The sequence below is a fragment of the Peromyscus leucopus genome, chromosome 4 (genome assembly GCF_004664715.2).
Source record: "Peromyscus leucopus breed LL Stock chromosome 4, UCI_PerLeu_2.1, whole genome shotgun sequence".
Classification (NCBI taxonomy): Eukaryota; Metazoa; Chordata; class Mammalia; order Rodentia; family Cricetidae; genus Peromyscus; species Peromyscus leucopus.
In genome coordinates, this window is record NC_051066.1 from 139809225 (window position 1) to 139826187 (window position 16963).

The 16963-nt window shown below is 48.6% G+C and overlaps 1 protein-coding gene across 5 annotated transcripts in view; it reads left to right on the top strand.

Moving 5' to 3' along the window:
• Tox2 (TOX high mobility group box family member 2) overlaps nucleotides 1-16654 on the top strand; it is a 126023-nt gene extending 109369 nt beyond the window's left edge. For 4 of the 5 annotated variants that reach the window (XM_028868406.2, XM_028868410.2, XM_028868412.2 and 1 more), the window contains exons 4-9: nucleotides 6896-7135; nucleotides 10078-10305; nucleotides 12545-12625; nucleotides 13385-13777; nucleotides 14514-14641; nucleotides 16074-16140. In XM_028868406.2, the coding sequence (XP_028724239.1) occupies nucleotides 6896-7135; nucleotides 10078-10305; nucleotides 12545-12625; nucleotides 13385-13777; nucleotides 14514-14641; nucleotides 16074-16140 (1137 nt within the window). Of the gene's footprint in view, nucleotides 1-6895; nucleotides 7136-10077; nucleotides 10306-12544; nucleotides 12626-13384; nucleotides 13778-14513; nucleotides 14642-15873 lie in introns of all 5 variants that reach the window. The other variant, XM_028868407.2, reaches the window with a different exon arrangement.
• Nucleotides 16655-16963: the final 309 nt, after the last annotated feature.

Genomic DNA, 16963 nt, shown 5'->3' on the forward strand with positions numbered 1-16963 from the left:
GGCAAATGAAAACTTGTTTCTTTGTTTTGAGGTGAGGGTCTTACTATGTAGCCCTGGCTGGCCTGGAACTCTCTAGATGACCAGATTGGCTTGAACTCAGAGATCAGCCTGCTTCTGCTTCCCAAGTCAGTGAACAGTTTTCAAGTGAGAGTAAAGGGTAGAAGGACCTGGCTTTCATGTCCTAGGAGGGTGAAATGTCCCTGTCCTGGGAAGCAGAAGTGTGTGAGAGACTAAGGACTCACTGTGGAAGCAGGCCCAACAGTGCTCGGGGCATCCGCGCCAGGCAAGGGGTATTTGGGAAGGAGGAGAGGAAGCTAGTTCCCATGTCTGTGGCCTGGGAAACCACAGAAATGATGTCACGTGATGTGTTGGTAGAACTAGGGGAAAATTTAGGAAAAAACAAGGCTTTCCTTCCTTCATACTCAATCTGATGCATCTCTAGGAAAAGGGTTCCAGTCAGGCAGCTGAAATGTTGAGCCTGGAGCTAGCCTGGAGATTCGGGCCCCAGTCTTTGACATCACCTTATGTGAAATGTTTCATGATATGTAATGTGGCCAATTAAGCCATGGGGATGGCAGCCACTTCTGCAAGCCAGACTTCCCAGAGCCCATCACCCTTGAGTTGGACACTGCTTTGACAAGCCTCAGTGATCGCCCTTCTACATCAGCTCTGCTTTTGACAGAATAAATGCTGCTGCAGGAGCCGGTCCAGCCCTCTCTCACTCACTGCCTCTACTCTGCTGCCTTTACTCTCCCACTGGACACACATCACAGCCACGCTGCACATCTTACATGTGGATTTAAAGGTCTGGGCTGCCTGTGTCCTCTGAGACCTCCCTTGCTCCTTGCTTACTCTTCTTCATTCACCCACACTGGTCAGTGTGGCTCTAGTCATTCACTTTGAGAAGAATTCTACTATGTGAATAAGCCATATTCACGTTCTTCAGCTGGTAAGCCTTTACAATAGCTCCAGATTTTTCTAGAATTTAATATTCTGTATTGGAATTTTCTAAGGGTAAAACTATGACTCTCACACAAATAAAACATGTAAACATATCAAAACTGTATTTAACTGACTATTAATGAGGAAGTCAGTAAGGTATTACAATGGTTAGAATTCTCTTTTCTATAGTGTAGGATCAATTATATCTCTACCAGAAAAAATCATTTGTGTTTCTATGGACAAGAATTAGTAACCTTCTACCTGATACTCATTCACTGCTGATAAAGTTCAGAGGTGACGTTCAGATCGAATCAGATAACCGCTGAGGTCCAGGAGACAATGCTTAGTAGAACATTCATCTGTCCATGTCCATCACAATTTTTCCTACACATTATATATTTCATGCCTGTGGGAGAATGAGAATCTCTAGGTTACACGATTGTATAAAATTGTTTTATGCTGGATATCGTGAACTCATTTAGTAAGGATTGAGTTTTGTTGATTTTGTTTTAGGTTGGGTTTGTTTCTGAGAGTTTCTAGCCCAGGCTGGCATTAACTCCACATATAGCAGAGGATGACCTTGAACTTCTGATCCTTCTGCTACCGTCTCCCAAGTGCTGGGGTTACAGACAAGCATCACTAAACCCAGTTTATGAGGTACTGGGGATCGAACCCAGGACTTGGTGTGACATCCCAGCCTTCCTATGAGCTGAGCTCTGCTACTGTCCACACCCACTAGTTCAGACCCAAGTGGCCTAACTGACTTATGAACGGCGTTCTGTCTCACCAGTGATCAGACTTAGAATGTTTCCCATGTGGGGTATTTGCAAAACATAAAAATAACAATAATAATTTTAAATGCCTTTAAATTTATCAAATGTCAGTAAGATACTACAAAGTCAAAAATATGGGGTTGAAGAATTCTGCCGCAGGTAGCTGGGAAGAAAAATATAGCGTGCCATAACAAGCTATAGCCAATTTGCCCTGGAGGAAATCAAGTCAATTTCTTGTTTAACACTTAAAAGCTAGGCACAGTGGTGCACACTTATAATTCCAGCACTTGAGAGGCTGAGGAGGGAGGAAAGAGAATTTAGAGCCTCCTAGACTATATGGTAAGACCCTGCCTAAGAGAAACACATGCACACATACACACACACACACACACACACACACACACACAAGAGAGCATGTACATATTGGTGGTAGAAAGGGGGTGTTTAGATACTCGATCATAAAGCCTTCTACACGTTAAGGAAGTTCGCTTGCTAAAGCCTACTTTTCGGGTTTTTGCAATGAATGTACTAACACGGATCACAATATATTGAGAGCTGGGTTGCAGATCGGCATTCACCCATATGCTGTTTGCACGATGCACGTCTGAAACGATGCAGGATGAGAGGAAAACAGTAAGGAAACCATGACAACAGCTGATAGAGTAGGGTGGAAGACAGAAACATTCGTTTTCATTAGAGCGAAAGATGCTTCTGGGAATAAGAAGCCCTCGTGAAGGCAGAGCATTCTGGGACATCTGGATGACTTCACATCAGCACACCTGAAGAAAACTCGTTCATATCAAATGCTCTGGAGAACCTGTGGTGCACAGGATGGGTAGTAGGCTTCAGCTCAGTTTCCTCAGTTTCACAGCTGATATCAAAACAGTACTTTAATAGACATTGAGAGATTTTTTTTTTTAATGTGGCAGAATGAACATGATTTCAATTACTTTTTTTTTTTTTAATTTCACAGTAATAGGAACCGAATCCTGGGCCCCACACATGCAAAGCAAGCACTCTACCCCCCAGAGCTAACTCTCAATCCTGAGTCTACACTATTTTAATTTTACATGAAAATTTTGCAAGGCATGGCCCTGTCCTCAGGCATAATGGAAGCCTTGGCATAGTCAAAAATCAAAATTCTAGGATTCGTATCCCTCGATCACAGTGATAACAAAACACTCTTCCAAACAGCCTGAGAGTAAAAGAGAAAGTAAAGTCTTCAGGTTTGAGAAACATGCACAGAGCACGGCTGAGACTTTCCTCGGGGAAAACATCCCCTGTGGAGAGTGAGCTGCTCAGCCTCAACACATATGCATTTGGGGACACAGAAGTCTTTGTTTGGGAGCAAGGGTAGAGGGCAGCCATCCTACATGCTGTAGAGAGTTTAACAGCATCCTTTGCCCCTTCACCAGGTATCAGGAGCAGGCCCCCAGTTGTGAGAGTGGAAAATGTCTTTAGATACCTTCAGATGTTTCCTCCTGGTGAATTTGCTCCTGCCTGAACCCTTGACATAAATCTAGGTGGTCCTATACCAAAGAAAGAAAGAAAGCATGCCATAAATTGCTTAATTTGAAAAGTCTGTGTCAAAAATAACCTGTGACACATACAGTAAATGTTAAGGGACAGGAGGTTAGGGTTCAGTGAGGATCAAAGAAGCTGCTTTTCTAGCAAAGAACTGCTTCTTCTGAAGTCCTTCTGGGCCTCCACAGGCATTGAACACACATGGTAAACAGACACACATGAAGGCAGGACACCCATACACATAAACATGTAAAATCTCAAAATAGTAACAGTAGATAAAAGGGGCTTCCTTCAAGCTTGATAACCCAGGACCAGAGTTGTCCTCTGACCTCTGTCAGTGTGCGCGCGCGCACGCGCACACACACACACACACACACACACACACACACACACACACAGACACACACACGCACACACACACACACACAAATGATGTAAAAAGAAATCATGGTTTTATTGTGGAAAACAAAGATTTACTATTTTCCCACCATCTTCCTCATCATTTAAGTATAAATTAGTACATCTTTGGATTCTACTTTTATAGAATGTTTCATTTTTTTTTTTAATTGCTACTTGAGTTGCTGACCTGTTTCATAAGAAGTTGTTTGGTGATTTTTGGCTTAGGGTTAGGGCAGGATCTCCAACTGTGTCTGAAATAGTACTAAACATACTTTTGCCTTTCTGTGCTATGTATTTATGCAAAGCAGTTTCAGCATTGATGATTATAAAAATCAAAATATCAATCAACTCTGAAAAATGTTGAAGATGTTCTCCATCCTGAAGTACCAGAGTTCAACCAAGATTCAATTCTTCATGTAAAAGTAAATAAACACATTCAGCTCATTAGTATGCAGGTTTGCCTCCATCTTTAAATGTGTACCAAAGACTTGTTTCAAATAAATCCCTTCACAATTTCTCAGCAGTTAAGTGTTTGATTTGTAGGCCTGTTTCATTCTGTTGTATACCCAGGGTCATGTAAATGTTTCTTGGATGAATAAGGGGTCACAAGTGGGGAAAAAGTTTTAAAAGCCCTGACCTAGACAAGCTCATGTAAGATTAAAGACACAAATTTAAGAATAAAAACTAAGCAATACCGCCTTTAATCCCAGCACTCAGGAGGCAGATCTCTGTGAGTTCAAGACCAGCCTGGGCTACCAAGTGAGTTCCAGGAAAGGCGCAAAGCTATACAGAAAAGCCCTGTCTCAAAAAACAAAAAACAAAACAAAAAAAACAAAAAAAAAAAAACTAAGCAATATAATCGATGCTAGCCAACAGATGGTACCCTACTGCATCATGGCCACAACCCACCATTTGCCTGGAAGTACTTTTGAACAGGCAATGATTTAATTATATTTGTGTTCCGAAGAAAACCTTAACTAATTCTCAGAAAGACAAATGGTACACTGTGCAAACATTCACCACTTCTGTGATTAGAAACTCGAGACAGAGCGACAAGAAGCAAAATGAACCACTTAGAAATTGCTAGAGTCATCTTTAGAACTCTAGGACAAAGAAAAAATTAAGGAATGAAATACCTATATATAAAAGAGATCAATCACGAAAGTCTTACACAGTATTCTTTGGGGCTGGAGAGATGGCTCAGCAGTTGAGAGCACTTATTGCTCTTTGCAATGGGCCCAAGTTCAGTTCCCAGTGCTCACATGGCAGCTCATTCACAACTCCAGTCCCAGGGAATCTGACACCGTCTTCTAGCCTCTGAGGGCACCAGACCCACGAGTGGTGCACAGACATGAAAGCAGGCAAAACACCCACGCACATAAAATACATCAAAACATTCTTACAGGGTAAAGTCTATGAGAAACACTCAAGGCACCCGTGCATAGTGAGTATGGGGAAGCCAGAGGTCAGCATCGGGATTCTCTACGGCTCTCATGTGTTTCTTTTTCCATTTTCGTGTGTGTATGTGTGTGTGCATGTTTACATGTATGTGGGCACTTGTGTGTGACTGTGAGTGTGCATGTTTGAATGTTCATATTGAAGTCTGAATTTGATGGCAGGAATTATCCTCCATTACCTTCTACTTTATTCACTGAGGAAAGGTCTCTCAGTCACACCCATTGCTCAGTGACATGGCTAATCTTGCTAGCCAGCTTGCTCTGAAGATTCTGTCTCTGCCCTCAAGGCTGGAATTACAGGTGGGCCACCATGTCCACCTGTCATTTACAGGAGGTCTTCACCCTCAAGCTTAACCATCAAGTCCTCTCCCTAGCCTTGCTCTCATTTTTAAGGTGGGGTCTCTCACTGAACCTGGACCTTGCAATTTTAGAAGACCCCAAGATTGATTCAACTGTCTCCACTTCCTCTCTCCCCCCAGACTCCCCTTCCCCCACCTCCCAGCTCTGATGCCAGGGTTACAGAGGAGGGAGCACCTAGATGCTCCCTTTTGACATGCATGCGAGGGACCTGAACAGGGTCCTAATGCTCTCACAACAAGCACATCACCCAGTGAGCAGTTTTCCCAGGTCCCTAAACACTATTAACAATAAAAACAAAGGGAAATAAATAAATTTTGAAATATAATTCAAAATTGGGGGGAGATTCAACAATAATCTTTATAAGCCATAAGGAGAGGTTAACAAAGATGAAATTAGATATTAAATCAAGAACAGAGAAGGAGGAGGGATCAATTTGAGATCTTGTTTGTCTGTGACAGGATCTCACTATGTGATTCAGGCTATTCTGGCATGGCAAGCATGTGCCACCATGCCTACAAAGATCTGATTCTTTTTGTTGTTGTTGTTGTTTTATTGTTATTGTTGTTTTTTAGACAGGGTCTCTCTGTGTAGCTCTGCCTGTCCTAGAACTCACTCTGTAAACTAGGCTGGCCTCGAACTCACAGAGATCCCCCTGCCTCTGTTCCCCCACCTAACCCCCCAGTGCTGGGATTAAAATGCACCACCACCACCCAGCAAGATCTGATTCTAACTTTAAAGAGAAGTTTTAAAACCCCACATAAAATAGAAAGCCTATTGGCTTGCTTAATAAAGAAAAAGTTGAGAACATGTGGGCACTTACCATTAGAAATCAGAGTAAATAACAAATGCAGAGGAAATAAAAATAATTCTAAGAATGTTCACATGAGCCTTAATGAACCATGCATTTACACTGTGTTTGTTTGGGCCAAGAGTTCACGCTGTTCTAAATCCTGGAAAGCAGTCTGATTATACATCTTACAGATGAAGAAACTGAGTCCCAGTGAGGTCACACTTGGCCAGTGTCACCCACCTGGCAAGGGATTGGGCCAGAATTCAGAAGTGGGCTTCCAGCATCTGTACTCTTGGCTGCTCATTGCGGCACAGGGAACAAGGCTGAGCCGTGCCCTGCATGGAGCTTGCATCATGAGATGATCCATTCACAGCTGGACTAACCTCCTGTATGGACAGCATGCTGACCATCGGCCCAGGGCGGATGCCAACAGAGTGACAAAATGCAGGTGTTCTGCATCATGCAGGAGTTGGGGAGAACGGAACTCCACCTTGAGATTCTCCTGTGGAGATCCTTGTGGGAAGCACAGGCCAGCATGGAAATGGCCTCTTGCCACCTCTCATTCACAAGTTCCTCCTCTGAGCCTGAGAGGCAGGTGCAGCGTTTGGCAAGGCAGAGCCTTCTAACACGATCATCCTGTCCTCTCTCAGATCCAGGAGATGGTCCACTCGGAGGTAGCTGCCTACGACTCAGGCCGGCCAGGGCCCCTGCTGGGCCGCCCCGCGATGCTGGCCAGCCACATGAGTGCCCTCAGCCAGTCCCAGCTCATCTCCCAGATGGGCATCCGGAGTGGCATCGCCCACAGCTCCCCATCACCCCCAGGGAGCAAGTCAGCGACTCCCTCTCCATCCAGTTCCACACAGGAGGAGGAGTCAGATGCCCATTTCAAGGTGCGTAAGGTAGAAGGGCATAGCTACAAGGTACCTCCCCAGTGGAGAAGGGGCTCTGCCAGCTCATGCCATCATGTCTCTCTGGAAAAGACCAGAAAGGCTTAGTTCTTTGTTGGAGACCGAGAGTCAGCATGGACCCCTGGTCAGAGGGATGGCACTAGGCCTTGGGACATCAGGCTGTGGCTGCTGAATCTCCTGAAGACCCTCTCCTTCAGGCACGTGCTGGCCCTGCAGAGGCCCAGTGCCCAGCCACAGTGTCCATGACGGGAGGCCCTGAACTGACCAGGTCCTGTGTACTTCTCCTCATCCTGGTCCAGCATCCTTCTCAGGATAACTTGGCCTACATCACAGGCCGACTGGGGGTATTTTCTTCTTTCTCAACCCTCTCCTTCATGTCTTCCTCCCTCTGTCCCCCCCACCCCCATTTTACCTCGCTTTGTTTCTACACACTCCTGGGGACTTGGCTTAAACCCTTGCCTGTGCAGGGCAAGTGCTCTATGGCCAGGCTCCATCTCCAGCCTCAGGGGTGGTTTCTCTTTTGTTTTGTTAGTTAACGAACACTCCTCGTGTCTAGATATAGCCCAACTGGAGAAGTGTTTTCCTGGCAGGCACCAAGCTCTGGACTCAACCCCCACATCACATAAACTAGATGTGGTGGCACAGGCCCGGAATCTCAGCACTCGGGAAGAAGAGGCAAGGGATCAGAAGCTCAAGGTCACCTTCAAGTCCAATGTTGTTCTTAACTACACAGAAAAGCTAGCTTGGGCCACGTAAGATCTTGTCTCACAAAAAACAAACAAATAACACCAACAAAAACCCTCTGTAACCCACAGATCAGACATTTTTATAAGCACACAATAAACACTCTTCCTCTAGTTCTCATAACAGTCCTACATGGTAGGTAATATTTATTCACTATCCCCATTTGGCAGATGGAGAAACTGAGGCATGGAGTAGTTAATTAACATATCGGTGCTGTACAGCCAGAATTCATACCCAGATGGCTGCAATGCAGCCTGGCATATGTACCCTTAACCACTGCCATGTCATATCCAACAGCCTCTGTCAATCAAGGGACCTGCCTTCAGAACCGGGGCAATGGGAAAGTTCTTGTGTGGCAAGCATGAGGATGTGAGTCCTAGCACTGGGGACTCAGAGACGACAGGATCCCTGGGGCTTGCTGGTCAGCCAGCCTAGCTGAATGGGACACTTCAGGTCAATAGGAGACCTTGTCTCAAAAAAAAAAAAAAAAAAAAAAAAAAAAAAAAAAAAAAAAAAAAGAGGTAGACAGTACCTTAGTAACCACACTTGAGATGAACTACTGTCTTCCACACCCATGCGTATGCACATGTATGTGCATGCACACACACACACACACACACACACACAAAGAGGCCTGTTTTAAGTCCTCACCTTGCCAAGGCCTCACCAAGGGCTGAAGGTCTGAAAGCCTGGAGAGTCCCCCAGGGACACTTGGAACAGCACCAGCCAGATTCCCGGCCTCTCAGGCATGAGGTCTAAGTCTAGCCACTGGCCCAGAACTTGCTGCCTTCATCTTGTTGGCATGCAGAAGCACAGACCTCACTTAGGATCCAGGCCTTGGTTCAAAGGCCCCAGTACCTCATTAGCCTAAGAGTCCCCAGAGATGACAGCTGGGGTCTATGAAAGAAATCCCAATGCCTCCTCATCCTGGAAACCCTAAGTCAAGTGTGTTTGAGACTGTGGCCCTATGGTCTGTTCAGGCGAGTCCTCTGACTGGGCGGCGGCCATGTTACCTCGCCCTTCCCAACACCAGAGTCCTAGGGGGGAACCATTGTCTAGAATCACAGCTGAAGTACAGTGAAGGTGGCCTACCCTATATAATCAGAGGCATTAGTTGGATATTACTTATGATCATGATGAGGAGGGGCAGAATAACTGAGAAAAACATGGAGTTAGACCCTGGAAACAGGCCCCCAGCGGCTGGACCTCATTCTTGCAGATACAAGGGTCTAACAGGTACACAGAAGACCACTTCATTGTCTAGGAAAATGGACCCTTGGTTTCTTATTTTCACTTTGTGAGATGGAGGTCTCTTTATGCTGCCCTTACTGGCTTTAATCTCTCAATCCTCCTGCCTCAGCCTCCTGAATACAAGGATTACAGGCTGTCCCACCATGCCAGGCTTTGGGCCTCTCTCATTATTCAGTGTTGGTCAGGAGACTTTGAAAGTCTGCAAAGATAGATGTTAACATGGCAGGGAACAGAGTGCTAGAAAAACAGAAAAGGGTGTTGTTTAGATTTTTGAAGTGATAGAATGATAAATGGCTTCTGTCCATAGGGGGAGTAGAAAGTCCCAGAGTGCTGATTTTATGGCAGTCTAGGGCACTGGCCAGCCTCGCCACCAAGTTAGTGTTCTTGGCTCAGCAGTCTCCGGGGACTTTCAGGGTTCTCTGAATGAACACACATGCTGGTTCTCCCTAAAAAGTTAAACCTACACCTTAGGCTGCTACCCACGATGCATGGGCATCTGTCTGTCTTTCTGTCTCTTCATGCCTGTGGGTCACTCTGTCCCTGAGATCTGTGTCTGTATGTGTAATTGTGTGTTGTTCTGTTTGTCTGTCTCCCTGTATCTCTACATCTCTGTGCATATGTCATTTCCATTTACATGTATGTGTGTGTGTATGCACCCATCTATCTGTTGTCTGGTCCATGTGTTCATGTATGGCTACCTGTGTGTATGCATCTGTTGCCACCCTCCTCCAAATGCATGACAGTGTTGACCCATCTGCCTGGGTATGAACCTCTGGTGGGGAAGCCCTTTCACTGCTTGAGAGAGAACAAGGCTGGGTGGGTCTGAGGTAAGCTGCTAAGAAAGCCTAGCTTGACCCGAGGTTAGCTCGAGTCACTTGGACTAGGAATCCCTTGACTTCTTCAATTTACTGACTCCTCTCCTCTGGCAGATCTCGGGCGAGAAGAGACCCTCAGCAGACCCAGGTAAAAAGGCCAAGAACCCAAAGAAGAAGAAGAAGAAAGACCCCAATGAGCCACAGAAGCCTGTGTCGGCCTACGCTCTCTTCTTCAGAGACACCCAAGCCGCCATCAAGGGGCAAAATCCCAGTGCCACCTTTGGGGATGTCTCCAAAATAGTGGCCTCCATGTGGGATAGCCTGGGAGAAGAGCAGAAACAGGTGAGCCTCCATCCCTTTCCAAATTGTCCCTGAGACTTTGGGCACTGGAACCAAGATAGCAGGCTTGGCCTCTGGGACTAGAGGTTCCTGCAAAGGGCTCATCTGTAAGCTAGGAAGCAATGTCCCTTCCATCCCCGATGACCTCCAGTACTGTCCACACCTGCCTTCTCTGGGCCCCTGCCTCCCCATCCGTAAACCAGGGTGCCTCTCCATCCACATCTAGCAGTCCCCTCAACTCAGACCTTACATCTCCACTGCCCATGTGGTCTCTCCGAAGGCCTCCAGGTAGAAGGGATCAGAGCCGGCTCATGCAATTGGAAATGCTTTACCAGCTAGTCACCTCAGACTGACTACCTAACCTCTTGTAGCCCTGACTTCCCTACCTACTGACTACCATGCTTGGAGCATGCCTAGGCTAAGCCCCACAGGGATTCCCCCTCCATCACCTCATTACATCTTTACAACACCCGGGAGTCACCATCCATTGGCTCTTTTGAAAGTGGAGGGTGTGGGGGGAACGCATTAGGACCCTGTTTCGCACGGTGAGGAGTGGAGTACTGTCCGTGGACACGTGGGAAGCATAGAACAGTAGCAAGCTGCGGGTAGAGACATGGACCACCGGTGTGAGTTAGGTGGGTCCTTTGTCATATTTGGCAATGTAGAGGGAGACTTTGTGGAATAGTCTAGTGCCCGTAGTTTAAGAGATAGTCTAAGAACTGCTGGAAAGAAGTACGGACAAGAGACAGGGGAAGGCAGAGGACATGGCCAGAGAATTCCCACTGTGGGCAAGAGGAGCTCTGGAGCCAACATAGACCCCTTGTCTTTGTTGACCCACCTGAGCTGCGAGGGTGCTGGGTGAACCCCAGCTTCGTTAGCCGTTGGTCGAGAGCTGCTCCGGGGGAGAGTAATCCTCCCCTGTTTCTGATCTCACTCGTGTGGCAGGTCGGGGTCTTGCTCCTAGGAAGAGGTCTCTGATGGGGTTTTGCTGTTGGCCTTGGATGCTGTGTGCTGCTGCTGCTGCTGCTGCTGCTGCTGTTGTTGCTGCAGGAAGAGCCAGGGAGGCTGCTAGCTTCCATTCCGAGACCTTTGTCATTTTCTTATGTTGTGGGTTGTGCTGGACTCGGTAGGGTGGTTCATCTGTTGCCTTTGATGAGAGCTAACTATGCTCCTGCAACCAGCTGAAACACACAAGGCAACTCTTCTTCAAGAAGATAGATGGCTGGGTCTTGTGGATCTCATGGTCCCAGAGGCTAGCCAGGTGCCTTAGTCATGTTCTATTGCCATGAAGAGACTCCATGACCAAGGTAACTCTTGTAGAAGAAAGCATCTAATTGAGGGCTGGCTTACGGTTTCAGAGGCTTAGTCCACTATCATGGTGGCAGCGATCATGTGGCAGGCAGGTGTGGTGCTGGAGAAGTTACTGAGAGTGACACTCTGATTTGCAAGCAGAGAGAGAGACAGAGAAGGAGAGAGAGAGAGAGAGAGAGAGAGAGAGAGAGAGAGAGAGAGAGAGAGAGAGAGAGAGAGAGAGAAATCCTGGGCCTGGCATGGTCTTTGGAAACTTCAAAGCCTATACTTAGTGACACACTTCCTCCAACAAGGCCACACCTCCTGATCCTTCTCAAATAGTGCCACTCCCCGGTGACTATGCATTCAAGAATATGAATCACCACACCAGGCTGGTTCCCAGGGCTGCCAAGGGCCATCCCAGAGTCTAAGCACTTTTCAAGTCTTCCACATCAGTTTATTCTTATGCCACTGGCCAAATAGTCTCAAGGCTGAGCCCCAAGTCATTATGGGAAAGTTCTACTTAAAGGGCATGGCCAGAGTGAATGTGAAGCACACTAGGGCCGTTCCCACAGTGACGTCTAAGCCTAGGTCTAAGGCTAATAGTGGCAACTGTAGCAAATATGAATAGGAGCAGGTTTCATGAACACAAAGATAGTGCAGTCTTAGGATTTGGTATTATCCTGGGTCAAAAGAGAGCCTTCTGGGTGACTTGTCCTTCTGGAGTCACTTTGTGCCAACACCATGGCTGAGGAACGGGCGTGTAGCCTGGCCTCTACACTCCCGGTGCGATACTCCGATAGAAAGGGACCAGTGGGCGACTGACCCAGCTTATGACCCCACAACCTTCATCCATGCACGGCCCGGGAATCGCCACTTGGCATCCCAGCCTCTGCACTGTGGCTCCTCTGTGACGTTTTCTCCAGAGTTGCCCATGTCTCGGATCTTTCAGGCGTATAAGAGGAAGACCGAAGCTGCCAAGAAGGAGTACCTGAAAGCCTTGGCGGCCTACAGAGCTAGCCTCGTCTCCAAGGTAACTTCATCCCTAGGCGATGTCCTGATGAGAGTGCACCACGGGAGGGATAGAGCAAAGGCCGGGGCGCCTAGGAACAGCGGGTACCACAGGCCTCGGAGAGGATGAGTGGCACCTGTGTGTCACACCTTGGGAGCTCCTCCAGTGTGGCCGGCTTCACGTGAAGCCGCCATTTCATTGACTTCCTTTAGCAAGAGGAGCTAGCACTCAGAGGGCCCAGCAATGAGCCTGGGATTGACCATTTGAGTGGCTGCTGTAGGTTCAAACCCAGCTTTGCTGTCTTAACTCCTTCCTGACCGTGTCCCTCTACCTCTCTGCCCACACCAGAAGTACAGAGGCAAGGTGTGGGTCTGGGGCCCCAAAGGAGACAAAGTATTGTCCTGGAGGCTGTTGCAAAGGAAATGACGCCTGGGTTGGGCTGTAAAGGGCCAAGCAAAGGGTGCTTACAAAGTTGAGAGGCCTGCATGAGGAAAGGGAGGGCTGAGGGTGGCATAAACAGAGCATGGCTCATTGCTGGCATTGGTGAGAATAGCGGGACCATGCTGGCAGGGAGCCCACCTGAGGGTAAAGGTGGGGCTGACTGGCTGATCAAAGCCGTATGCTCGAAGGCCCCTGAATAGTTATGGCTTATTCGTTCACACCTCACCACTTAGCACAACACAGAGCTATCCAGAGGCCTTGCAGGCTGCAGACCTACCTGGTCAACCGTCCAGGTTCCGCCTTATCCCTGGTTTATCCCTGGCTTCCATCTTCCTCCAGAGCCCTTCGGACCAAGGCGAGGTCAAGAACGCTCAGGCAAACCCACCAGCCAAAATGCTCCCACCCAAGCAGCCCATGTACGCCATGCCCGGCCTGGCTTCCTTCCTGACGCCCTCCGACCTGCAAGCCTTCCGCAGTGGAGCTTCCCCTGCCAGCCTTGCCAGAACGCTGGGCTCCAAGGCCCTGCTGCCCGGCCTCAGCACGTCCCCCCCACCACCCTCCTTCCCTCTCAGCCCCTCATTGCACCAGCAGCTGCCACTGCCCCCCCACGCGCAGGGCACCCTTCTCAGCCCACCTCTCAGCATGTCCCCAGCCCCTCAGCCTCCTGTTCTGCCTGCCTCCATGGCACTCCAGGTGCAGCTGGCGATGAGCCCCTCGCCTCCAGGGCCACAGGTAAGCAGGACCAAGCAACAGCCTCCTGTGACTCTCACTAAAAGGGAAGGCAGCTGAGGGGGGAGGTCATGTACTGGCCGGGCCACTCACCAGCTGTGCAACCTCAGCCATGGCATTGTACCTTTCTGAGCCTCAGTTTCCGATTCTCTGAAATGGGTCTAGAATACCTACCCTGAGAGATACTGGCTACCTCAGGCAGTGGACTAGTTGCTGGCTAAGCCTTGTTCCAGAACCTTCTCTAAGACTGTTGTGACCTCTGCCAGATTGTCCCAGCTCCTAGTGATCTCCAAAGCCCTAGCCTCAAGTGATGATTCCACCAATGGTTCCAAAAATATGCATGCAGCACAGTAACCCCATTTTACAGATTGGGAAACTGAAGCCTGGTAAAGGAAATACTCAAAAGCAAAATCACCACACTGACTCAGCTGGGATGGGGGTTGGATTTTCTTTTTTGCTCTTTCTTTTCTTTTTTTCTTTGTCATGCTGGGGGATGGAAGCCAGAGCCTCTCACACACTAGGCGGGTGCTGTATCACTGAGCCACACAATCACCTCAGGTTGAATTTTCCCAAAGATCTTCCACTAGGCAGAAGGGGGAAGAGGCAGAGTAGTCCCTCTGTGTAGACCCAGGACATGTCTCTGGAGTGCAGACACCCTCAGACACACAAAGATGACGCCAGCTGCCAGAGAGGCCCCCCTCCTCTCTCCTCTGCTCACCGTCCCCTCCTTCCCCTGTAGGACTTTCCACACATCTCTGAGTTCCCCAGTGGCTCTGGCTCCCGCTCACCTGGCCCATCCAACCCTTCCAGCAGCGGGGACTGGGATGGGAGTTACCCCAGCGGGGAACGCGGCCTCGGCACCTGCAGGTCAGTCCTCCCCAGACCCCTTCACTGTCCATTCCCAAGAGGGGCAGGGGTGGCCAGGAGGACAGGGAGACATCGGGGGGGGAATGTGAAGTAGGCGCTGTCACCCCAAGTGGTGGATGCTTAGAGTATGGGGAACAACACGGAGCAGAGCAAAGCTCCAGGGGTGCAGCTGAATGGATGCCAAGGTCATTTGGGAAACTGAGGCCGGCCTTGGTTCATGCCTTTTCTCCTTTCGTCCCACGTTTTCACAAACGGAGAGTGAGGTATGAGTATCTAGTGGACAGTGGCCATCGCCATCACCAGGCAGTGTGTCCCCCATCCCTGGCCACCAGCCTTTCAGCATGGGCTTCCTACTTTGCCTCATGAACCTCGCTCACTCGCCCTGGCTTCCACTTCTGACTTTCTAGGGAGAGCCTCTGCAGGCGTGCAGACTCAGGCGGGCAGGGATGCCCTTCGTAGCCCCAGCAGGCACGGACTCTCCCCCAGCCCTTTTCCTTCTGTTTCCCTTCCCAAAGTCAGGGCCAAGGAGGAGTAAGTACTCTGTGTCTGAACTTCCTAAGGCTGTCCCTTCTCCCCTGAGTGAGAATGTCTGATCCACAGCAGCATATTCTTATTAAATGTGGAGTCTTTCTATGTAGCCCAGGCTAGCTCTGAACTCATGAGCCTCCTGCCTCATCCTCACACAGGCCTGGGACACAGTATCTGGCTCGCCCTGTGTTGTTTGAAATATACAAATGATGATGTTGTGATTAAAAGCAGACATGGTAGAGGTGCTTGGGGCATTATCTCAGTTGGCAGAGTGTGCCTAGAATGCATGAAGCCCTGGGTTTGGTCCCCAGTACTGCCTTAACCTGGTGTGGTGATGCATACCTCGAATTCCCAGGACTCAGCATGGAGGTTGGGATGAAAGCCTGAGAATCAAAAGTTCTAGCTCATCCTCAACTGCACCGAGAGTTCAAGGCCAGCCTGGAATACATAAGATCCTAAGATCCTGTCTAAAACAAAAACAAAAACAAAAACAAAAACCACAACAGACATGAAAAGCAAATTAAAAAAAATGAAACAAAACAAAAAACTAGATGGTCCCTGGTAGAATACCAGGAGGGATACTTAGTTCTGCTTGATGGGCAGCCACTTCTTCAACCTTAGGGACAGCTGATCAGAGTGAGGGACACAGGGCCAGGACACCAGGGTGGGCTCCGGTAGCTGACAGCCCCTACTCTCTCCTGCAGCTTGCTCCCCAGGGATAAATCGCTCTACCTCACCTAATCCCGCCTCCCCTCCCTCCCTGAGGCTCTCCGGAGGGCACTGCTCCGAGCCAGAAGGGCTGACCACAAGAGAGAGGCCATGGCAGCAGGCAGGGTGACCGGCCAGCAAGAGCAGTGATACACCCATGCCCCAGGGCTGAGTCTCTCCCTCGACCTCCCACCAGACTCTGCAGAGGCAGCCCACCGCCCACCACCAGCCCAAAGAACCTACAGGGACCTTCTGCCCGCTGACCTGCTTGCTCCAGGGTAGCTGTGGACCCCACTCCTTGGCCTGCACACAGTCCCCTGCGTCTGGACTTCTGGCCCCAGCCCAAGCTCACCGGGCTGCCCCCCTCCAGGTTGCTTAGCAACAGACACCCACCCCAGATGCTGGGCCAGCCACAGGTGTGCTCTCGGTGTACACAAAAGATGCTGAAACCCACACTGTGGGTTCCGTGTAAGTAGTTCACTGTTTTAGAACCGTGCTGAAGACATCTGTGAGATTATTTTGTGGGGAGAAAGAAAGTTTCCTTTAAGGTAAAAAAAAGAAAAAGAAAAAAACATTTTATAAGACCTTTAGCACATTTTTTTTAAGTTTTATCTTAAGGGAGACACGTGCACAGAAGCTGTCAAACTGATTCTTATCTGCACACAGAGAGAACGGGAGCTTTTAAGCCACACCCAGGGGGTTTCTCCCCCTCCTTCTTCTTCCTCTTCTCCTCCTCCTCCTTCCTCTTTTTCTTCTCCTTCTTCCTCTTCTTCCTCTTCCTCCTCTTCTTTCTCTTCTTCCTGTTCTTTTTCCTCCTCCTCTTTTCCTTTTCCTTTTTTTTTTTTAATATCACATATCCACCTAATTTAAAATTGCCAGCAACAATTTTGGTCATCTATTTATGAAGAAAAGTTGAGAACAACGCTGTGGTTTCTCCTAACGTGTGTGGTTTGGGGTCTGGCTTTGGTTTAGGCTTTGGTTTGTGTCTTTTGCAGCTGTCTCCTGGCCCTTGCAATGTCTGTCCCAGTGCTTCGCTCAGACCTCTTTGTAATAAAACTTCTGAAAAGTGGCAAGCAACCCTGTGTC